We start from the raw sequence: 24,740 nt of genomic DNA on the forward strand, positions 1-24,740 counted from the left end.
GTGAGCATGGGCTACTCTTCGTTGTGGTGTGTGGGCTTGTGGTGGCTTCTTTTGTTGCGGAGCATGGGCCCTAGAGCACGCGGGCTTCAGTAGTTGCAGTGTGTGGGCTCAGTATTTGCAGTGCACAGGCTTAGTTGCTCCTTCCCAGACCAGGGATCGAACCCGTGTCCCCTGCATTGGCAAGAGGATTCTTAACCACTGTGCCACAAGGGAAGTCCCTCCCCTAGTTTCTTAAGGGGGAAGTTGAGATCATTAATTTTAAATGCTTTTTCTCATCAACATAAACATTTACATTATATTGTTTTCCCTCTAAGCTGTGCTGCAGACCACATGCTTAGCTATGTTGTATATTCATTGTCATTCAACTTGAAATATTTTCTAATTTCCCTTGTGATTTCTTCTTTGACCATAGGTTATTTATAAGTGCTGTTAGTTTCTAAATGTTTGGGGATTTTCTAGATGTTTTATTTTTATTAATCCCAAAATTTATTGCATTGTTGTTAAAGAATATACTTAATAAGATTTCAACCATTTTGAAATGTATTGAGTCTTAGTTTGTGGACCAGGAAATGAAGTATAAAGGTATAAATGTTACTTTGCTCATAAAAAGAACATATATTTGGAAATTGTTGTGTCTAGTTTCTATAAATGTTAGTTCAAGGTGGATAAGAAGATTGCTCAGTTCTTCTATATTCATACTGATTTTTTTCTTTAGCTCTATTCCATCAATTTTTGTTTCATGTAATGTGAAACTCTGTTATTTGGTACATAAACATTTATAATTGTTATGACTTCTTGATGAATTGTTACTTTTCTTATTATAAAATGTCCATCTCTACCTATCTCTCTGGTAATACTCCTTGTCTTGAAGTCCATTTTGTCTGATATTAATATTGCCATCCTACTTTTATATGCTTACTATCTGCATGGTGTATCTTTTCCTATCCTTATACTTTACCAATCAGTGCCTTTATATTTAAAGTGTATCCCTCGGGGCTTCTCTGGTGGCACAGTGGTTGAGAGTCCGCCTGCCGATGCAGGGGACGCGGGTTCGTGCCCCGGTCCGGGAAGATCCCACATGCCGCGGAGCGGCTGGGCCCGTGAGCCATGGCCGCTGAGCCTGCGCGTCCAGAGCCTGTGCTCCGCAACGGGAGAGGCCACAACAGTGAGAGGCCCACGTACCGCAAAAAAATAAATAAATTTTAAAAATAAAGTATATCCCTCATAGTCAATGAAATGTTTTTTAGCTCATTTGACAACCATTGCCTTTATTTGAGGGTTTAGTCTGCTTGTATTTAATATAATTATTGTTATAGTTGAACCCAAGTCTCAATTTTGTTATTTGGTTGTCCCATCTGTCTTATGAACCTTTATTCCTCCTCTCCTGCCTTGGTTTGCGTTAATACATATTTTTGTATTTCATTTTAATTCCTTTATTAGCTTTTTAGGATATCTTTGCATTAGTTTTATAAGTTGTTGCTAGGAAGTATAATATGCATCTTTAATTTTTTGTAGTCTACTTAGAGGTAATATTCATATAAAATTAAAGACCAGTGCAACAATATAATTCTCACCATCGTTTGTGCTTTTGTTGTTATCTCTACTGCATCTACTTATGTTATAAACCCCACAATACATTGCTTTTGCTTTAAATAGTCATATGTCTCTAAAATAACTTCAAAATTTTATATCTTCTCACACATTTATCATTTCCTGTTCTCTTCATTCCTGTTTATAAATCCATGTTTCCATCTGGTATCAATTTCCTTAGCCTGAAGAGCTTCCTTTAGCATTTCTTTACTGCAGGTCTTCTGACAACAAATCTTGTCAGTTTCCTTTTATTTGAAAATGTCTTTATCTCACAGTAATATTTGTAATACTATTATGACCCCATTAATTAATTCAAATAATTATCATCCTGTAGCCAATCTGGTTTCTGCTACATCCTATTTTTCTTCTTCCTCCCTCATGCCGATATCATTTTAAAGCAAATCCAAGACATCATATAATTTCTTTTTTTTTTAATTATACTTTTTAAAAATTTATTTATTTACTTTTGGCTGCGTTGGGTCTTCGTTGCTGCACGTGGGCTTTCTCTAGTTGCGGCGAGCAGGGGCTACTCTTGTGGTGCGCGGGCTTCTCATTGCCGTGGCTTCTCTTGTTGCGGAGCATGGGCTCTAGCTGAGGGGGCTTCAGTAGTTGTGGCGTGTGGGCTTAGTCGCTCCGCGGCATGTGGGATCTTCCTAGACCAGGGATAGAACCTATGTCCCCTGCACTGGCAGGTGGATTCTTAACCACTGCGCCACCAGGGAAGTCCCAAGACATCATATAATTTCATCCATAAATATTTCAGTGTGTATCGATAAATAATATGTTGTTTTTTGGTTTTGGGGGTTTTTTTTGGCCGCACCTCGCGGCTTATGAGATCTTAGTTCCCCGACCAGGGATAGAACCCAGGTCCTTGGCAGTTAGAGCATGTAGCCCTAACCACTGCACCACCAGGGAATTCCCTATCACTAAATAATAATAATAAAAAAATTTTAAACATATACTGCATATAATACTATCATCGTACCTTAACATTCAACAATTTTTTTTTGTTTTGTTTTTTTTGTTTGTTGTTGTTTTTTTTTTGCGGTACGCGGGCCTCTCACTGTTCTGGCCTCTCCCGTTGCGGAGCACAGGCTCCGGACGTGCAGGCTCAGCGGCCATGGCTCACGGGTGCAGCCGCTCCGCGGCATGTGGGATCTTCCCGGACCGGGGCACGAACCCGTGTCCCCTGCATCGGCAGGCGGACTCTCAACCACTGCGCCACCGGGGAAGCCCCTCAACAATTTTTTAATGTGACATTCATAAAGAAAACTTTTAAAATATGACATCCATCAAGAAAGACTTGTAAGTGAGGATCCAGAAGAAGTAAACTTCTTACAAGCATGCCACGTACGTACAGACAGATCTTGAATGAATACGAAATCCAAGACCCTACTCGAGTGGTCATCTTGGAAGCTATATAGATCTTAGGCCAAAGAAACGTTTCATGGCCCATGAAGGATGTACTGCTGGCTCTGCAGCTAACAACTATACACAAGAAAGGACACTGAATACCTGATTGTCCTCTGTATATAATTAGCAATAAACATCTGCTACAGCCCCAAGCCACCAGATAGCAATCCAGGTATGAGTAAATCTAGCTTTTCCCTGAAACTCCTGATTTCCTCCAAACTCAGCAGAATTACAGATATTTGTGGCCGATCTCACAGCTGATTGGAAACTTTGGTATAAGAACCTACCCGAACTCATTTACCTAAGGCCACTGGGAATACAAGACTTCTTCTCACTACTAAGTGGCTACTGCTGCCCAATTACTGGGTCCTAATGGACTCAGATTAACTCACTGAAAGAAAAGTGGTAACTGAACAGACTTCATCCTGCAGCGGATCTTCTCTGACCTGAATTCCCATAGAGTGGGTCAAGCCTCAGAAAGTTTCAATGTGAAATGAAAATGACACCTCCAATTAGGTACAAACAAGACCTTAGTCACCCTCACCAACACATTGTTGAATATCCATTAGACCCAGAGACAGTCTTGACCATGAATTAACAAACTTTTGGCTTAACTGGAGCCTCACTTACAAGTCTTGGGAAAGGAAATGTTCTACCTTGCTACACAACACCAATTCATACACGTAGAAGGAATTAAGAAATGAGAAAATCACCACTTGGTAGCTATCACAGTAATAAGTGCTTCAGGTAAGAATCATCAATGTATGCTAAAACTAGTAAGTAAAAGTTTGACGAGGAAAACAATACTTGCATAGATTCAAATACTTTTTAATTAAGTTAAAACTAATCACTCAAATACTTCTTAGTTACTTATTAATTAATAAATACTTAATAATTAACCGTCTTAACCAAGTGGTAAAGTTAATATCATAAACAGTAGGACAAATTGACATGCTATTCCCCCAGTATGATCCACTGAGAAGAACATAGCATTAAGTCTGTGTTATTCCTGCCAAGAATGTATGACCTCAATGTCGTCTTGAGGAAATATCAGCCAACCACAAACTGAAGGTCATTAAACAAAGTAGCAGATCTATGCTCTTCAAAAGTGTCAAGGAAGAAAAGATGAGGAAAAACTGAGCAGTTGCTCCACATCGAAGGTGGACGTAGAGACATGAAAACTAAATACAACAGATGACCTTAGATTGGATTTTGGACTGAGAAGGAAAGGACGATTATAAAGGACACTGTTGGAACAATCAGGAATATTGAATGGAGTCTGTGCACTGGACAGTAGTGCTGAACCAATGCTGATTTCCCAACATTGCAGGATGTACTGTGAGTTTTCAGCAGTGTGCTTGCTTTTTGGGAATCATACTGAAATGCTTAGGGTTAGTGGGGCATTACGTTTACAACTCACTCTCAAATATTTGAAATAATAAGGTAAAAATGTGAACAATCAAGGAATCCAGATGAAAAGTTTAGAGGAATTGTTTACACTATTTTTGTAAGTTAAACATTATTGTAAAAAGTGGGTTTTTTTGTTGTTTTCTTGTTTGTTTTTAAGAAGCAGCTACCTGCTTCAGTTCCAAGGTTTAATGATTGCCTGTTATTTTTGTGTGTTTCTACTCCCCTGACTTTAAGTCACTGCTTTTTCTTGGTCCTTGTCCATGCAGCTTTGTCATAACTGGAGACAAAACAGAGTGGCCTAAAATGAACCTGTTGGCAGGGCAGTCTGGAGAGAGGGTGGGAGTCGGGGTGTAAGTGGGAGGAAAAAGAACGGAGCTGTGTGTGTGCTGACAGCACAGGGTACTCACAGGCAGAGGTGTCCCTTAGGGGTCTTCTCAGTATTGATAGAGATTAACGTTCAAACTGAATGAGACTTGTGACCACACCAAGGACAGTTAATCCCAGTGGATTCGTGACCTTAACTCCTGCTTCATAGTCATTCCACTGGCCCTTGAGAGACAACTTGCTCTCATTTGGAACTCTAAGATCAATAAAATAAGATGCAAAACAGAAACGTTTTCAGCCTCCTTTTCAGAGATGGGTCTCAGTATCTTCAGAGTCTTTGTGCCCACCCTCACAGCATCTACTGTTCCATCCCAGCCAAGCAAAAGAATTGAGCCTGAATTGCTTTTTAAAGTAAACCTTAATCATACATATTTTATATTTGTTCCTAGTCTGTGCTGCTGCAAGGACACATTCGAGTGTAATGAATTTTAAGCAAGAAGGAAAGAAAATGCTTCAGTCACATTAAAAACAAAAAAGTCAGTACATGAGGAGCAGAGAACTAGGGTGGTTTGTGGTAATGACATTGTGGCTCATTGCATTTTAGTTAATGTCACAAAGTAAGAAATCCGTGAAGAGAAATACCAGCATGTGAGGAGACAGTGAAGAAAATGTGCTTTGCTCGTTTGTTGTGACAAAGATAGCTTCATTGGAATAATTCATGATAGCGCCTCGCAGCGCCACGCACAATGTGTGCTTTGCAAAACTAATAAGCTTAGCGATATGGGACTTGAATCTAATTCTCTGCTCTGAAGTTTGTGATAAGAAATAGAAGGACGCTGCCCGAATTGTGATGAAATGGCTGAGGAGCAGATGGGGGAGGTGACCTGGAGAGGGCCGAGTGCCTTTGGCAGGTCCCTGCACTCTAGTGGCCCAAGCGGCACCTCCCCGTCTTGTCTGGTGGCTTGACACACGCTCCATGGCGTGGTAAGGGTCTGTGTTGGGTGGATTTCCACATGGAGGCCAGTGTCACACAGCATAACGACCAGGTCTGGGGTGGACAGAAAATGCAGAACCGTGCGCTGAGCTCTCCAGTGAGTGAGAGCAAAGCTGGGTGTGGGTACAGCAATAAGGAGGGCGACTGAAGGGTTTTTTATTTTAAGCTGATTTGTAAATAGTTAAATGGGTACATAAAAGCATAAAAAATTAGGTTACACTTAGTTGGTACAATTATGGGTGATTGGTAGTTTCCTCTTTTCGCTTATTTAAACTTTCCAGTGTGTCTCCAATGGCCTGATTTTACCACTGAATGGTAAAAAATGTCTTGTCTATTTCCTACACATCCTTCAGAATCCAGCCTAAATGTCAAATCCTCAGGGAAGGCTTCCCTGAGCCCCTGGACTAGGTGAGGTCCCAGTTACCTTTCCTTTGTCACTTAGCATCACCGTGGCTATTTCTTTGATATCTGTTGGGTTGGCCATGCCTGCCCTTGGGTGGTGGAAAATAAAGGATAATGCATGCACATGGATGTGACATCACTACACGAGTGCAGGATGACTTCCTTTGTGTGATTCTTATTATTATATGACTTGTGGCCAATGAAGCAGTAGGGTCCTGAGGAAGGAGTAAGAAACTTTCTCTGGAACCAGCATGGTAGATCCAAGTCACGTGGCTAGTAAAAAGCTATTTTTGCAACAATGTAGTTAACACTATAAGGCGATGTTAGTGGGTTTTTGGGGTGGTATTTCTGGGGTACTGCCAGAATCCTCTCACCTTCCCAACAGGCTGACCATTCCTGCTCCCCAAACACTTCCCCGTGGGACACTACTCTCGCCCACTGAGCCCTGCCTACTTCGCGCCATCTCATATTCTTTGCCGAAACCTGTATCCTTTACACTTGATGTGCACTGAAGTGTAACCTAAGCACTATTTTTGTGTTTCCTTTCTTGCTGACTCTCAAATTTAGTCCTTTTTTGGACTCATTCACCATTTAAAGTCTTTCTCTTCCACTGGACTGGAAGCCCCATAAACAAAAGGTATGGCAGCCGTCTTGTTTGCTGCTCTGTCCCCAGCATCTGGTATGGTGCTTGTAACTTAGCGGGGGGTAAATAGATATGTGTACATTAGAATAAAGAATGAAAAAAAAAAGTTGAAAAACAGGAAGAGAAAATCACTGCTTGTATTAATTTCCTGTTCATTATAACAAATTACCACCAATTTAGTGGCTTAAAGCAGTACAAATGTATTCTCTCAGAGTTTTGGAGATCACAAGTCTGAAATCAGTTTCACGGGGCTACAGTCAGGGTGTTGGCAGGGCTGGTTTTTTTCTGCAAGCTCTAAGGGGAGAACTTGTTTTCTTGTCTCGTTCAGGGCCTAGTAGCTGTCTCTATTCCTCAGCTCAGGTCCCCTTTATCTTCAAAACCAGAACCATAGGATCTTCAAGTCTCTCCATCTCTCCCACATCACATCATTTTCTCTTCCGACTCTGATGTCTCTTGCATCCCTTATAAGGACCATTGTGATTATGTTGAGCTCCAGTGATGCAGGATAATCTCCCCAACACAAATTCTTAATCACATCCCTTTGCTGTACAAGATAACACTCATAGGTTCCAGAGATTAGGGCCTGGACATCTTTGGAGACAATTATCCAGTCTACCACAGTGCTCTAACTTCTGAGACATGCAAAACACCCCCAATTATTTCCAGCGGTGCTACGTTGTACTGTCAGATATCCAGTGGGGTGCATGAACATCCCTCTTGTTCCATTTTGGGCCAAGTTTTAGTCTACTAAAATATGAACTTCAGAGGGTAGGGGTCTCTTACACTCTGCTTAGTGTTGAATCCCACTCACCCAGAACTTGATATACAGTAGACCCTCGGTAAATATTTGTTGAATGCTGCATGAATAGACTTTAGCTTTGGTCAACCATCATTTACTTCCTCTTCTTTAGATAAAATAGCTTCAGTTCCTATTTGGTGGTCCATGTGCTTCTACAGGAGCTGACTTCATTCCTGACTCCAAAAAGCACATGGTCAAAGCTAATGAAATTCATGTGGGTCAATCCCGTGGCCACAGCCACTGGCAGGAGGGGGCATGGACCCAAACTAGTCCAGAGGGAAACCAAACAGAGAATTCTTTTCTTCTGGACACAAATGAGGAACCATAATAATGACGCCACGACTGCTGAAGGCAGAGCAGAGGGCCAGAAAGAAGCAAGTCGTTTAATTGCTAAATCTCTGGATCGAGCTTCAACTGCAGCCAACCTACCTATGGGTTTTCCAATTACATGAGAGTCAAATATTTCTTTTATTATTTGTGTCAAGTTTAAGGTTACTTACAATGAAACATTCTAAAACCGCTAAGAAGTACTGCAAGTGAAACATGAAAAATCTACAGAAACAGAACAAATAATTTTGTTTTGCTAATAGAGAATAGGAGGGATGGGACACTCATACCATCTGTGTTCCAGCCTCCAAGAAGGAGTAGATGAAAAGGTGGAAGAAGCCTTGGGGCCTTTAGGTCACCCAGGCCTTGTGTCTTACCCTTGGCTGGATACCAAATCACCATGGGAACTTAGTAAAAACAGCTTCCTCAGCCCCATCCCAGGTGTTTTGAGCCAAAATGTCTACGGGTGAGGCTCATAGTTCATGTTTTTAACAAACTCCAAGTGACTCTAACGGGTTCACCCTCCTCAACATTGGTGAACTTGGCGGCCCACTGGTAGAAGAGGCAGCCTAGAAGATCCTGATGGTGATGCCAAAGTACAGAGTGTTGAATACATGTATGGTGTCCTTAGGAGAATGTATAATCCTATTTGAAGCCCTGAATTAATTAAATACTTAGACTCTGCATGAGGGTCTGATGCGCTCTCTCCTATGTGTAAAGGACATCAGTTTGACTGCTAAATGCTTTTTGTTTTTCCAAACCTGGCTGGTTCACAGCTAGATTCTGGAGAGTTGGTATAACAAGAGAAGTGACAACTAGATAAATGGACTATTATGGACCATTTTTAAACCTATTTATCTTCCTTTCACTTTCCTTAAATAAGGGAAATCAGGATAGCTCCAGGGTTAGTGAATTCAAGAACTCAGTGTCACTAATGGCCAAGGATTTTCTATATTTTCACTTTGCCTGCTCAGTAATTTGCTTTGGTCCCTCCAACTTGTTCCCTGAGGTGGTTCCCAAATGACTGACTGTTGTGAGCAGAGATCTGCACACAACAGAGATCACAGGCTATAGGGCAGAAGAGGGCACGTCCTTCCCTCTAGTTCCTTTTTAGGTCCCTTTGAGAGTGAAGAAAACTCTCCCAGAAACTCTAGCAGCCACTCTCTTGTGTTTCCTTGGGCAGAATTAATATATACATGCCCTTTCTAAACCAGACGCATCAAAGAGGATGGAATGACCGTGATTCTGTCCAACCCTGACTCACTCTTTGGGGGTCAGTGTGACCCACCACCCCTGAAACACATGATACCTGAGGGGAAAAAAGGGTTTTGTCAGGAAGATGGAGAGGAATTGAGGAATGGCATGGGTGTGTGGGTGTGTGATGGACAGTGTCTAGCCCACTAAACAGGAATTGATGCAAGAAGAGGAAGGATCTCCAGCCGCCCAAGCTTCTTTCTGATCTACCCAACCCTTAAAGACGCCTGCCCTTTCCCTTCCCTTCAGAGCACTTACTTATCTCAGTCCTTGCTTCCTTACACTTGAGATACTACATGGGGATATTTCATAAATGGATAAAAGTAGTTTTAATATCTGGTAGTACAACTCTTACTAATTTTTTTCTTTATATTTAAATTTTTCGTAGCTGTCGTAGTCCATTTTCTTTTCCAGATTAGCTTTAGACTCCATTTCTCAAAGTCCATAAGAAAATGCCATTTTGGGATTTGTACCAAGATTGAATTGAATTGAAAGATTAATGTGGAGAGAATTGGCATCTTGAAACATAGCATATCTATCTATTTACCCAGGGTTTTTTTTTCTACTACCCTTTAATACAAATTTCTAATTTCCTTCATAAGGGTCTTGCACTTATCTTTTTAGTTTTATGCAACACACATAAGGAAGCAGAGCTGAGAGAAGGAAGAGAGTGAGTGAGCCCTGGTAACATTGAATCTAAGGATCTAGCGCAGCCTAAAGAAGACAAATCTTAAGTCAATAAATTCCCTTTTCTTCTTAGGCTGGTTTGAATTCCATTTCTGTTATTTGCACTTGAAAGCATTCTGACCATGACATCAAAAGAATACATAGAGAGGGTAGGACAAAAGATGACAGGCAGTCACCAGGCACTTACTCTGTATGTAATAAGAGTATCCTCCCTCTGCTTCTAAGACTTGCTAGCCGTTTAGGTCTCACAGGGAGCTACGTCTACTCTCATTCTGCCTCAACCCTCCTGAAAATTTCCTAAAGAGATTTTACAAGACAGAATGGAGACAAATGGTCTCTTAAAACCTTGTCTCCATTTTCCAGTGAACTATCTGTGGATTTGACCCTTCGCAGAGGGTAAAGGATACTTGGTAGATCTGGAAGCTAACATCCTGTCCTTTATGAATGGCTGGTAGTATCATCAGGGCTGCTACATTTGGGAAGTTGTGCAACGAACAAGTTTAGAAGGTGCCATTCACACAGGTGACAGAGTGAAATAGCATCCCCTGGAGGTGTGCGATATGGCACCCTTGGGTACTATTACTATGCAAAATTCCTTTTGGAATTGCTTTATAGAGGTCTTGAATTAATTAAATAATGAAAAGTCTTCAATGAAGCAAAGTATTAGTAATATCCTATATTCTAAAACTTGTAATATCTTGAAAAAATCCTTCCTCTGAGAGAACTACCAAAGGAAAGCTTTGTTCTGATTACCTTTTTGTTATCATCGTCATTAGGAGTGTTTTACACATCTTCCTTCATTCAAACAAGCATTTATTGAGTGGCTATGAACCTGGTATTGTTTTAAGTGCTAGGGACAGAAAGAGTTAGCAGAAAAAGTCCCTGCCCTCATGGAGCTACCTTCTAGTGGAATGGGCAGATGGTAAATGAATAAGCAAGTACTACGGTGTATAACATAATGGCAAGTGGAGCTACCATACTGTAAAGAGAAGTGAAACATTACAAAGGGAGAGTAGCAACACTTATAAAACCAGAAGTGAGGACTTCAAGTGCAGGGGCTTTGCCTAATGTAAGCCGGTGACCGTCCTACCACCCACTCTCCCTCTGTCCCCACCTCCACCCAGTAAAACAGCTTCGGGGTTTGGCTTCTCCTTTCAAACTCCAGGATTTCCTTTCTTAGCTTCATCCACCCCTAAAAGCCACCCAACAGCAAATGCTAATATTATATGTGGTTGCCCACGACCATCTGATCTATGTGAAAGGACAGAAATATGTCCAGAATATGGGGCTGAGGGGAGGGAAGAGTCAGGATGACCCACGTTTCCAGACCTGTCTTGGATATTTAGAAAACAATGGGTCTCTGAATACTCCCCTCTCCCCTCCACCACCTCCACACAAAAATGTCCTTTCACATGGACGTCAGTAACTCAGCGTGATGTAGCTGTTCTATATTTAAGGATAATCTAGAAGTGTGTTGTCTCTGAAAAATTTATGCACCAGATTTCCTCAGAAATTACAATCGAGATAAACATCCTCAACTGAGCCCTCCCAGGGGCTGCAGGGAAGACGGGGTGGGTGTACTGCGGCGAGAGTGCGGGACAGCGGTGTTCCCTCTTAACTATACATGGGTTGGTATGTTTTTTGGTACGTTTTTCTGCCCTCCAACCCCCCTTCCAGGTGACTCTGATGGAGAGAAGCAACAAGAGCTAATCCTTGTTGGGTGGTGATCTCCCTCTCCCTACACACACACACACACACACACACACACCCCCACACAATCCATCCAGGTCTTAGGACTGCAGTTACATGAATCATGAATGTTGCCCCACCCACCAGGAAAAGCTACAAGTTTGAACAGCTCCAGCCCCGTAATGAAAGGCCTTTGTAGGAGGCATTACCTCTTGCTGAACAGAAGCAGTTTGAAACCGGTCCCACCAGTGTGACTAGGAGACTGATTCAATCTTCTCATAGGTTTCTTCAAGTGTGGCAGGCACAAACAGCCCAGTTTCCTTTAAGGAGTCACAGGAAAGGTCAGCCTACTCAAGTGGCAGGGGGACAACACCACTGGAAACCGTCAGACGTGTGGACAGATAAGCATAATGTACAGGGAAAATGCCACGATAGAGGTTTGTACAAATGATGGGGGTGAAAGATGAGCAGGAAAGGCTTCCCAGTGGAGGTGACATTTAAGTTGAAGTGAGAGGGAGAACTTGCCAGAGGGAAGGTTTAAGAAGATGAACCTTTGAAAAATGTCTTAAATATTATAAAACTCCATTTAAGAAAATTTCCAAAGTCTTAACAATATGGAATATTTATTAGGATAGAAAAGAAAAATCTTAGATATTTGAATATATCTCATAGAGATTAAGAAGAAACTTTTAATGAAAACTGTGACAACATATTTCTGACTGGTACTTCAATATCCTGTTTAAGCTTTATAACTGCCTGAATTAAAGCAAAGTTATTCAGAAATTATAAAACAAAGCATCTAAAACAATGGCTTCTCTGTCTGAAAAGCAAGGTATTGCACAAATATAGCTGAGCTTACATGCAAAGATTTCAGGCATTCGAATAATGCTGAATTCTCTCTTTTATTCACAAGCTTATTCATAGTTATGGGGGAACAGGGACTAGAGGAGAAAATATAATTCAGAAAAAACACTTAATAATTAAAAGTTGATTGCAGTGCTACCATTTGATCCAGCAGTTCCATTTCTAGTTATATACCTAAAAGAAGTAAAGCATCCATATAGAAAGACTTATACACAGTTGTTCATAGCAGCATTACTTACAGTAGCCAAAATGTGGAAACTACCCAAATCTCCATCAACTGATGAGTGGATAAATAAAATGTGGCATATCCACACTATGGAATATTATTTGGCAATAAAAAGGAAAGTCTTGATATATGCTATAAAACAGGTGAACTAAAGGCCACATATTGTATGATTCCATTTATATGAAAAGTCTGGAAAAGGCAAATTTATAGAGAAATAAAATAGATTAGTGGGGGGACCTTGAAGATGGCGGAAGAGTAAGACGCGGAGATCGCCTTCCTCCCCACGGATACACCAGAAATACATCCACACGTGGAACAACTCCTATAGAACTCCTACTGAAGGCTGGCAGAAGACCTCAGACCTCCCAAAAGGCAAGAAACTCCCCACGTAACTGGGTAGGGCAAAAGAAAAAAACAGAGACAAAAGAATAAGGACGGCACCTGCACCAGTGGGAGGGAGCTGTGAAGGAGGAAAAGTTTCCACACACTAGGAAGCCCCTCCGCGGGCGGAGACTGCGGGAGGCAGAGGGGGGAGTTTCGGGACCGCGGAGTAGTGCACAGCGACGGGTGCGGAGGGCAAAGCGGGGAGATTCCTGCACAGAAGATCGGTGCCGACCAGCACTCACCAACCCGAGAGGCTTGCTGCTCACCCACCGGGGCGGGCGGGGCTGCGAGCTGAGGCTAGGGTTTTGGTTTTGGACGGAGCTCAGGGAGAGGACTGGGGTTGGCGGCTTGAACATAGCCTGAAGGGGTTAGTGCACCACGACTAGCCGGGAGGGAGTTCGGGGAAAAGCCTGCACCGGCCGAAGAGGCAAGAGACTTTTTCTTCCCTCTTTGTCTCCTGGTGCGCGAGGAGAGGGGTCTAAGAGCGCTGCTTAAAGGAACTCCAGAGACGGGCGCGAGCCGCGGCTAAAAGCGCGAACCCCAGAGACGGGCGCGAGCCGCGGCTGAGGGCGCAAGCCCCCGAGACGGGCGCGAGCCGCGGCTGAAAGCGCAAACCCCAGAGACGGGCGCGAGCCGCGGCTAAAACCGCGGACCCCAGAGACGGGCGGGAGACGCTAAGGCTGCTGCTGCCGCCACCAAGGGGCCTGTGTGCGAGCACAGGTCACTCTCCACACCCCTCTTCCGCGGAGCCTGTGCAGCCCGCCACTGCCAGGTTCCCGGGATCCAGGGACAACTTCCCCGGGACAGCGCACGGCGGGCCTCAGGCTGGTGCAACGTCACGCCGGCCTCTGCCGCAACGTCACGCTGCCTCTGCCGCCGCAGGCCGGCCCCGCACGCAGTGCCCCTCCTTCCCCCATCCCCCAACCCCCGGCCTGAGTGAGCCGGAGGCCCCGAATCAGCGGCTCCTTTAACCCCGTCCTGTCTGAGCGAAAAAACAGACGCCCTCCAGCGACCTACACGCAGAGGCAGGGCCAAATCCAAAGCTGAGCTCCTGTGAGCTGTGAGAACAAAGAAGAGAAAGGGAAATCTCTCCCAGCAGCCACAGAAGCAGCGGATTAAAGCTCCACAATCAACTTGATATACCCTGCATCTGTGGAATACCTGAATAGACAAGGAATGATCCCAAATTGAAGAGGTGGAATTTAGGAGCGAAATCTATGATTTTTTTCCCTTTTCCTCTTTTTGTGAAGGTGTACGTGTATGCTCCTGTGTGACATCTAGTCTGTATACTCTAGCTTCCACCATTTGTCCTAGGGCTCTATCCGTCCATGACTTTTTTTTAAAAATTCTTTTTCTTAATAATTAAGTTTAATTGTAATAACTTTATTATACTTTACCTTCGTTCTTTCTTTCTTTCCTTCCTTCCCTCCCTCCTTTAGACAACGAATCACCCCAAATTGAGGAGGTGGTCTCAGGGAGCAGGATTTATGATTTTTCCCCCTTTACCTCTTTTTGTGAAGGTGTATGTGTATGCTTCTGTGTAAGATTTTCTCTGTATAGCTTTGCTTCCAACATTTGTCCTAAGGTTCTATCCGTCCCTTTTTTTTTTTTTTTTCTAAATATTTTTTAATTCAATAACTATATTATACTTTATTTTATTTTTACTGTATCATCTTTCTTTCTGTCTTTTTTCCTTCTTTCCCTCCTTCCTTCCTTCCTCCCTCCCTCCCTCCCTCCCTCCTTTCTTTCCTTCTTTGCTTCTTTCTTCCTTCCTTCCTTTCCTCCTTTCCTTCTTTCTTTACTCATACTTCTACTAATTCTCCCTACATTTTCTCCCTTTTATTCTGAGCTGTGTGGATGAAAGGCTCTTGGTGCTCCAGCCAGGAGTCAGGGCTCTGCCTCTGAGGTAGGAGAGCCAACTTCAGGACACTGGTCAACAAGAGACCTCCCAGCTCCACATAATATTAAACGGTGGAAATATCCCAGAGACCTCCATCTTAACACCAGCACCCAGCTTCACTCAACGACCAGCAAGCCACAGTGCTGGACAACCTATGCCAAACAACTAGCAAAACAGGAACACAACCCCACCCTTTAGCAGAGAGGCTGCCTAAAATCATAATAAGGCCACAGACACCCCAAAACACACCACCAGACGTGAACCTGCCCACTAGAGAGACAAGATCCAGCCTCATCCAGCACAACACAGGCACTAGTCCCCTCCACCAGGAAGCCTACACAACCCACTGAAACAACCTTAGCCACTGGAGACAGACATCAAAAACAACGGGAACTACGAAAGTGCAGCCTGCAAAAAGGAGACCCCAAACACAGTAAGATAAGCAAAATGAGAAGACAGAAAAACACACAGCAGATGAAGGAGCAGGATAAAAACCCACCAGACCTAACAAATGAAGAGGAAATAGGCAATCTACCTGAAAAAGAATTCAGAATAATGATAGTAAGGATGATCCGAAATCTTGGAAGTAGAATGGACAAAATGCAAGAAACAGTTAACAAGGACCTACAAGAACTAAAGATGAAACAAGCAACGATGAACAATGCAATAAATGAAATTAAAATCACTCTAGATAGGATCAATAGCAGAATAACTGAGGCAGAAGAACGGATAAGTGACCTGGAAGATAAAGTAGTGGAAATAACTACTGCAGAGCAGAATAAAGAAAAAAGAATGAAAAGAACTGAGGACAGTCTCAGAGACCTCTGGGACAACATGAAACGCACCAACATTCGAATTATAGGGGTTCCAGAAGAAGAAGAAAGAAAGAAAGGGACTGAGAAAATATTTGAAGAGATCATAGTTGAAAACTTCCCTAATATGGGAAAGGAAATAGTTAATCAAGTCCAGGAAGCACAGAGGGTCCCATACAGGATAAATACAAGGAGAAACACGCCAAGACACATATTAATCAAACTGTCAAAAATTAAATACAAAGAAAGCATATTAAAAGCAGCAAGGGAAAAACAACAAATAACACACAAGGGAATCCCCATAAGGTTAACAGCTGATCTCTCAGCAGAAACCCTACAAGCCAGAAGGGAGTGGCAGGACATACTGAAAGTGATGAAGGAGAATAGCCTGAAACCAAGACTACTCTACCCAGCAAGGATCTCATTCACATTTGATGGAGAAATTAAAACCTTTACAGACAAGCAAAAGCTGAGAGAGTTCAGCACCACCAAACCAGCTTTACAACAAATGCTAAAGGAACTTCTCTAGACACGAAACACAAGAGAAGGAAATGACCTATAGTAGCGAACCCAAAACAATATATAAAATGGAAATAGGAACATACATATCAATAATTACCTTAAATGTAAATGGACTAAATGCTCCCACCAAAAGACACAGATTGGCTGAATGGATACAAAAACAAGACCCTTATATATGCTGTCTACAAGAGACCCACTTCAGAACTAGAGACACATACAGACTGAAAGTAAGGGGATGGAAAAAGATATTCCATGCAAATGGAAACCAAAAGAAAGCTGGAGTAGCAATTCTCATATCAGACAAAATAGACTTTAAAATAAGGACTATTAAAAGGGACAAAGAAGGACACTACATAATGATCAAGGGATCGATCCAAGAAGAAGATATAACAATTGTAAATATTTATGCACCCAACATAGGAGCACCTCAATACATAAGGCAAATACTAACAACCATAAAAGGGGAGATCAACAGTAACACATTCATAGTAGGGGACTTTAACACCCCACTTTCACCCATGGACAGATCATCCAAAATGAAAATAAATAAGGAAACACAAGCTTTAAATGATACATTAAACAAGATGGACTTAATTGATATTTATAGGACACTCCATCCAAAAACAACAGAATACACATTTTTCTCAAGTGCTCATGGAACATTCTCCAGGATAGATCATATCTTGGGTCACAAATCAAGCCTTGGTAAATTTAAGAAAACTGAAATTGTATCAAGTATCTTTTCCGACCACAACGCCATGAGACTAGATATCAATTACAGGAAAAGATCTGTAAAAAATACAAACACATGGAGGCTAAACAATACACTACTTAATAATGAAGTGATCACTGAAGAAATCAAAGAGGAAATAAAAAAATACCTAGAAACAAATGACAATGGAGACACAACGACCCAAAACCTATGGGATGCAGCAAAAGCAGTTCTAAGGGGGAAGTTTATAGCAATACAAGCCCACCTTAAGAAGCAGGAAACATCTCGAATAAACAACCTAACCTTGCACCTCAAGCAATTAGAGAAAGAAGAACAAAAGAACCCCAAAGCTAGCAGAAGGAAAGAAATCATAAAAATCAGATCAGAAATAAATGAAAAAGAAATGAAGGAAACAATAGCAAAGATCAATAAAACTAAAAGCTGGTTCTTTGAGAAGATAAACAAAATAGATAAACCACTAGCCAGACTCATCAAGAAAAAAAGGGAGAAGACTCAAATCAATAGAATTAGAAATGAAAAAGGAGAAGTAACAACTGACACTGCAGAAATAAAAAAAATCATGAGAGATTACTACAAGCAACTCTATGCCAATAAAATGGACAATCTGGAAGAAATGGACAAATTCTTAGAAATGCACAACCTGCCAAGACTGAATCAGGAAGAAATAGAAAATATGAACAGACCAATCACAAGCACTGAAATTGAAACTGTGATTAAAAACCTTCCAACAAACAAAAGCCCAGGACCAGATGGCTTCACAGGTGAATTCTATCAAACGTTTAGAGAAGAGCTAACACCTATCCTTCTCAAACTCTTCCAAAATATAGCAGAGGGAGGAACACTCCCAAATTCCTTCTACGAAGCCACCATCACCTTGATACCAAAACCAGACAAGGATGTCACAAAGAAAGAAAACTACAGGCCAATATCACTGATGAACATAGATGCAAAAATCCTCAACAAAATACTAGCAAACAGAATCCAACAGCACATTAAAAGGATCATACACCATGATCAAGTGGGGTTTATTCCAGGAATGCAAGGATTCTTCAATATACGCAAATCTATCAATGTGATAAACTATATTAACAAATTGAAGGAGAAAAACCATATGATCATCTCAATAGATGCAGAGAAAGCTTTCGACAAAATTCAACACCCATTTATGATAAAAACCCTCCAGAAAGTAGGCATAGAGGGAACTTTCCTAAACATAATAAAAGCCATATATGACAAGCCCACAGCAAACATCATCCTCAATGGTGAAAAACTGAAAGCATTTCCACTAAGATCAGGAACAAGACAAGGTTGCCCACTCTCACCACTCTTATTCAACATAGTTTTGGAAGTTTTAGCCACAGCAATCAGAGAAGAAAAGGAAATAAAAGGAATCCAAATTGGACAAGAAGAAGTAAAGCTGTCACTGTTTGCAGATGACATGATACTATACATAGAGAATCCTAAAGATGCTACCAGAAAACTACTAGAGCTAATCAATGAATTTGGTAAAGTAGCAGGATACAAAATTAATGCACAGAAATCTCTGGCATTCCTATATACTAATGATGAAAAATCTGAAAGTGAAATCAAGAAAACACTCCCATTTACCATTGCAACAAAAAGAATAAAATATCTAGGAATAAACCTACCTAAGGATACGAAAGACCTGTATGCAGAAAATTATAAGACACTGATGAAAGAAATTAAAGATGATACAAATAGATGGAGAGATATACCATGTTCTTGGATGGGAAGAATCAACATTGTGAAAATGACTCTACTACCCAAAGCAATCTACAGATTCAATGCAATCCCTATCAAACTACCACTGGCATTTTTCACAGAACTAGAACAAAAAATTTCGCAATTTGTATGGAAACACAAAAGACCCCGAATAGCCAAAGCAATCTTGAGAACGAAAAAAGGAGCTGGAGGAATCAGGCTCCCTGACTTCAGACTATATTACAAAGCAACAGTAATCAAGACAGTATGGTACTGGCACAAAAACAGAAAGACAGATCAGTGGAACAGGATAGAAAGCCCAGAGATAAACCCACGCACATATGGACACCTTATCTTTGATAAAGGAGGCAGGAATGTACAGTGGAGAAAGGACAGCCTCTTCAATAAATGGTGCTGGGAAAACTGGACAGGTACATGTAAAAGTATGAGATTAGATCACTCCCTAACACCATACACAAAAATAAGCTCAAAATGGATTAAAGACCTAAATGTAAGGCCAGAAACTATCAAACTCTTAGAAGAAAACATAGGAAGAACACTCTATGACATAAATCACAGCAAGATCCTTTCTGACCCACCTCCTAGAGTAATGGAAATAAAAACAAAAATAAACAAATGGGACCTAATGAAACTTCAAAGCTTTTGCACAGCAAAGGAAACCATAACCAAGACCAAAAGACAACCCTCAGAATGGGAGAAAACATTTGCAAATGAAGCAACTGACAAAGGATTAATCTCCAAAATTTACAAGCAGCTCATGCAGCTCAATAACAAAAAAACAAACAACCCCATCCAAAAATGGGCAGAAGACCTAAATAGACATTTCTCCAAAGAAGATATACAGAATGCCAACAAACACATGAAAGAATGCTCAACATCATTAATCATTAGAGAAATGCAAATCAAAACTACAATGAGATATCATCTCACACCAGTCAGAATGGCCATCATCAAAAAATCAAGAAACAATAAATGCTGGAGAGGGTGTGGAGAAAAGGGGACACTCTTGCACTGCTGGTGGGAATGTGAATTGGTTCAGCCACTGTGGAGAACAGTATGGAGGTTCCTTAAAAAACTACAAATAGAATTACCATATGACCCAGCAATCCCACTACTTGGCATATACCCTGAGAAAACCAAAATTCAAAGAGAGTCATGTACCAAAATGTTCATTGCAGCTCTATTTACAATAGCCAGGACATGGAAACAACCTAAGCGCCCATCATCGGATGAATGGATAAAGAAGATGTGGCACATATACACAATGGAATATTACTCAGCCTTAAAAAGAAATGAAATTGAGCTATTTGTAATGAGATGGATAGACCTAGAATCTGTCATACAGAGTGAAGTAAGTCAGAAAGAAAAAGACAAATACCGTATGCTAACACATATATATGGAATTTAAGGGAAAAAAATGTCATGAAGAACCTAGGGGTAAGATAGGAATAAAGACGCAGACCTACTGGAGAACGGACTTAAGGATATGGGGAGGGGGAAGGGTGAGTTTTGACAGGGCGAGAGAGAGTCATGGACATATACACACTAACAAACGTAGTAAGGTAGATAGCTGGGGGGAAGCAGCCGCAAGGCACAGGGATATTAGCTCGGTGCTTTGTGACAGCCTGGAAGGGTGGGATGGGGAGAGTGGGAGGGAGGGAGACGCAAGAGGGAAGACATATGGGAACATATGTATATGTATAGCTGATTCACTTTGTTGTAAAGCAGAAACTAACACACCATTGTAAAGCAATTATACCCCAATAAAGATGTTTAAAAAAAAAAAAAAAAAAAAAAAATAGATTAGTGGTTGTGCAGGGCTGGAATTGAGGGGGATTGGAATGGGGAGTGATTGCTAATAGATAGGGGGTTTCTTTTGTGGGTGATGAAAATGTTCTAAACTTAAATTGTGGTGGTGGTTGCACAGCTCTGTGAATGTACTAAAACCAAGGGTCCCCAACCCCTGGGTCACCAACCGGTACCAGTCCACGGCCTGTTAGGAAGCAGGCCGCACAGTAGGAGGTGAGCGGAGGGCAAGTGAGTGAAGCTTCATCTGCCGCTCCCCATTGCTCCCCATCGCTCACATTACTGCCTGAAACACCCCCCCAACCCTGGAAAAACTGTCTTCCACGAAACCGGTCCCTGGTGCCAAAAAGCTTGGGGACCCCTGCTAAAACCATGGAACTGTGTCCTTTAAATGCATGAATTTTATGTATGTGAATTACATCTCAATAAAGATACTTTAAAATTTTATTGCATTAACTTTAGGCTAAAAATGAAAATAAGTTGGGCTTTTAGATTGGGTTAAAATCAAGCACAGCTCAAACTGGATTAGACCATCTGCACATGGTGTCTTCAGCTGTCATTAAGAGGGAAGAAATGGCTGACCAAAAGAGATGGCAGGAAGTCATGTAAGAAAGACTTCATCCAGACTGTGGGGAATGACCTGATTGATGTTCAACAACAAAAACCACCACGACAAATTAAAGATCCTGGTTTCAGGATGCCAAACCCAGAGACCAGAAATTGACATACAACTTCCCCCGAAATTAGGAGCCCAGAACATGTAATAACAGCTTCATGGGACTATGAAATACACATAACTCTGCAGAAACACAGCTGCTGTCAAACAAAGCAGCGTCATTTCACTTAACAGGTTAGTTCCATATCCTTCTCCCACAGAAAGAATTCAGGTGCCAGACAGTGAATGAAGTTTCCAGTGAAAAAAATGTCAGGCCTAATGTTGATGAGCCTCAAAATATACCACAAGATCACTAATGACCTCCAGTGGTTACAACTAAAATTGCTCGGTTTGTGATACATGAGACTAGAACAGGAGGGCCCACAAAGCAATTATGGATAAAGGGTTTGGTCTCTTATTTTCTTATCTTGAAAGCTGCAAAATTGAAGTCAAAGGAAGCCTACCCAATGACTACCATAAAAATCTCCCTTCCTCCTGATTTTTTTTTTAAACATACATTTATTTATTTATTTATTTTTGGCTGCGTTGGGTCTTTGCTGCTGTGCGCGGGCTTTTCTCTAGTTGCGGCGAGCAAGGGCTACTCTTCAATGTGGTGCGTGGGTTTCTCATTGCGGTGGCTTCTCTTGTTGCAGAGCACAGGCTCTAGGCACGTGGGCTTCAGTAGTTGTGGCACGTGGGCTCAGTAGCTGTGGCTTGCGGGCTGTAGAGTGCAGGCTCAGTAGTTGTGGCGCACGGGCTTAGTTGCTCTGCGGCATGTGGAATCTTCCCGGACCAGGCCTCAAACCCGTGTCCCCTGCATTGGCAGCCAGATTCTTAACCACTGCTCCACCAGGGAAGTCCCCTCCTGATTTTTAAGCATTGACTGAAGAGCCTCTTTGTCTGTGGCCTGTCTTTGCAGCCTCTTTTGACGTGCCTGGAAGATGGCTGTCTCCCTCCAGTGACTTGGTGACTCCATCAGGGATAATCCACTAGGAGCCCCACAGATGCAGAGAAAGCTGACAACGGAGAAGGTGCGTTCGTAGGTAGGAGAGATGAAATGACTGTGTGAAAGTGTAAGAAAGACTGAGAGAAGCAGGTATTGTAAACTAAAATTACCCCATTTGGTCTTGCACGACTCTGACACTTTTTGGTGAATATCTAAGAAGTTTGAGGGTTAGCCTGTCCCCCGAGCCCCACCACCAGGCTGTAGTGAAAGCAGCCCCAAATGATCCCTACCTGGAGTTTCACTGAACAAACTTCAGTAAATAAGCCCAAACCACTTCATACAGCCTCCTCTGTAGGCCTGACAAAAATCCCAGCTCTCTGCCCTTTGGGTGAAAGATTCATTCAACTGAGAAAGAACAATGTTCCATAAACAGGATTCTATTACTATCCTTTTTGTGGCCTCAGGCTGCCAGAAAAGCCCCAGTCAGACAGGGCCATTTTTTGGAGATGAAACCATCCTTAATAAGCACCAACTGGCCTGGCTGGATTCTTCAGACAGGTCCAGGCATGCCGGAGGGCTCTCTGGAATATTTTGGTCAGTCCACATATCTGAATACCTTTAATTTCACCAAAGACAGGCCATTTCTAGCATTCAACCAGCATGTTAACAAGCCACTAGTTGCTCTGATAATAACTAATATCTAATATTTACTATGCTAATTAGCAAAGTGTCTGGTATAACTAAAACACTGTGACCTTTCCAATATAGTGCTAGCTAATCACCCCTAGAATACTAACTCTTGATCAGAACACTAGCTGCCCCTGGGTGTAATTTCAACTAACACTTTCACATGTCACACCAGCCATGCTGGAGTATTTTGAAATAAATTACAGATATAATAGGATGCAAGGGAAAGAATAAGAAGAACCAGGACTTAACGGCAATCAGTGACCACTGCCATATGAGTCTTGCCCATATTCCTAAATGCTGCTGCCACTGTCATTTCTCAGATATTTTTTGGATCTATTCATTCATGTAACAAATATTTCGGAGTACCTACTTCAAATATCTTATCTGTCTGAGAGTTCCAAGGAGAATTTAATATACTAAGAGAATGTTAAAAATTCATCGGCTGGGGCTTCCCTGGTGGCGCAGTGGTTGAGAGTCCGCCTGCCGATGCAGGGGACACGGGTTCGTGCCCCAGTCTGGGAAGATCCCACATGCCGCGGAGCGGCTGGGCCTGTGAGCCATGGCCGCTGAGCCTGTGTGTCCGGAGCCTGTGCTCTGCAACGGGAGGGGCCGCAACGGTGAGAGGCCCTCATACTGCAAAAAAAAAAAAAAAAAAAAAAATCAGTTGCTTTTTTTCTGTAGAAAAAAAGAAACTCTTAAAAGTTATATGAACATTTTATGATATTTTATTTTCTTTAAGATAATTACATCATTAGGCTACATTTACCTTAATTGTAATTTAGTGCATCATAAAAAAATCGTGAATAAGAATTCTTGATGTTGCTTGTTAGTCCAGAGGTCAAATCAATGACTTATAAGAGCAACTCTTTACTGAAAGAGCGATAAGGGAGAGAAAATGACATTTTCCTTTACAGTTCAATATGTTCTTAGTTGCTAAGCAATCCATAGGCACCTAACAACCTCACCGCTAATGTTTGCAAGCACCTGAATCGTCTCTCCCTTCAGATTAAACTCCTTTTATCTAGGGATGCAGGCAAGCCCAGGCTTGTTGGGTGGGCTGGTGGGAAAGGCTGGCAGGCATGTAATTGCAGAGGGGCTCAAGGAGGGCCCAAAGAGGTAATGGATCCTCACTATTGTTTCCACCTAAGCTAATGTGGTCCGGGAAACAGATCCCAAACATTTCATCTTGAAAACACATACTGGCTACTTGCTTAATTGTGAAAACAGGGCCATGTGAAGTAGGTGTGATTTTACTAACCCATAGTCCTACCTCTTCATAGCACCCACCAAAAGGAAAGTTAGTAAATTTTGCTGAAGAGCCATTGTTAGGAGTGTCTCCGTGAAAGACATACACCAGGACCAGCGTCCCCCAAAACGAGGACTTCAGTCCAGCTTGGCTCAGAGGACATACATAAACCCACTGTCTTTATTACTAGTCAGGCTTTGGTCCCAGCCCATCTGGTCTCCTTCCCTTGTGCATGCGCCTGGACCACGCAGGAGCTCTGAGGACCCAGGCAGCCCCCTTTTCCATGAAGGTCTGGCAGGGCTGCCTGGGCCATCCCAGTGACTACTTCCTGCATTATCTTTCAAAGGAGGGGCATCCCCTGGCCCCAGGGAACCATGCAGTTGGCACAAAAGGGAAGAGAGAATTAAAGAAACAACAAACATATCAACACTCTCCACACCAAAATACCACCAAAGCACCTTCTCTTGTCTCCTCCCCCTTACAGCAACCAGGGTGTGTCCTGGAGGTTTCTGTTTCATCTCTGGAGGTGCTGACAGGGCAAAAGTGGGAGCAGCTCTTGCACCTCCCATAAGATTGGAGTCGTGGACTGGGGTGAGGAGAGACTGTCTTTGGGCTAGGTTTATTTCTGTTTAAAGTGACTCAAAAACTAAGTTCTTTACAAGTATTTATTTTATTTTAAAT

General features: G+C 42.1%; 1 protein-coding gene across 1 annotated transcript in view; it reads right to left on the reverse strand.

The window, feature by feature from the left end:
* ECT2L (epithelial cell transforming 2 like) overlaps positions 1-24,740 on the reverse strand; it is an 82,484-nt gene that overhangs the window by 44,105 nt on the left and 13,639 nt on the right. The window contains 1 exon segment of the mRNA XM_032650854.1: positions 23,580-23,719. Within this exon segment, the coding sequence (XP_032506745.1) occupies positions 23,580-23,719 (140 nt within the window).

This window comes from Phocoena sinus, chromosome 12 (assembly GCF_008692025.1).
Source record: "Phocoena sinus isolate mPhoSin1 chromosome 12, mPhoSin1.pri, whole genome shotgun sequence".
NCBI classification, from domain to species: Eukaryota; Metazoa; Chordata; class Mammalia; order Artiodactyla; family Phocoenidae; genus Phocoena; species Phocoena sinus.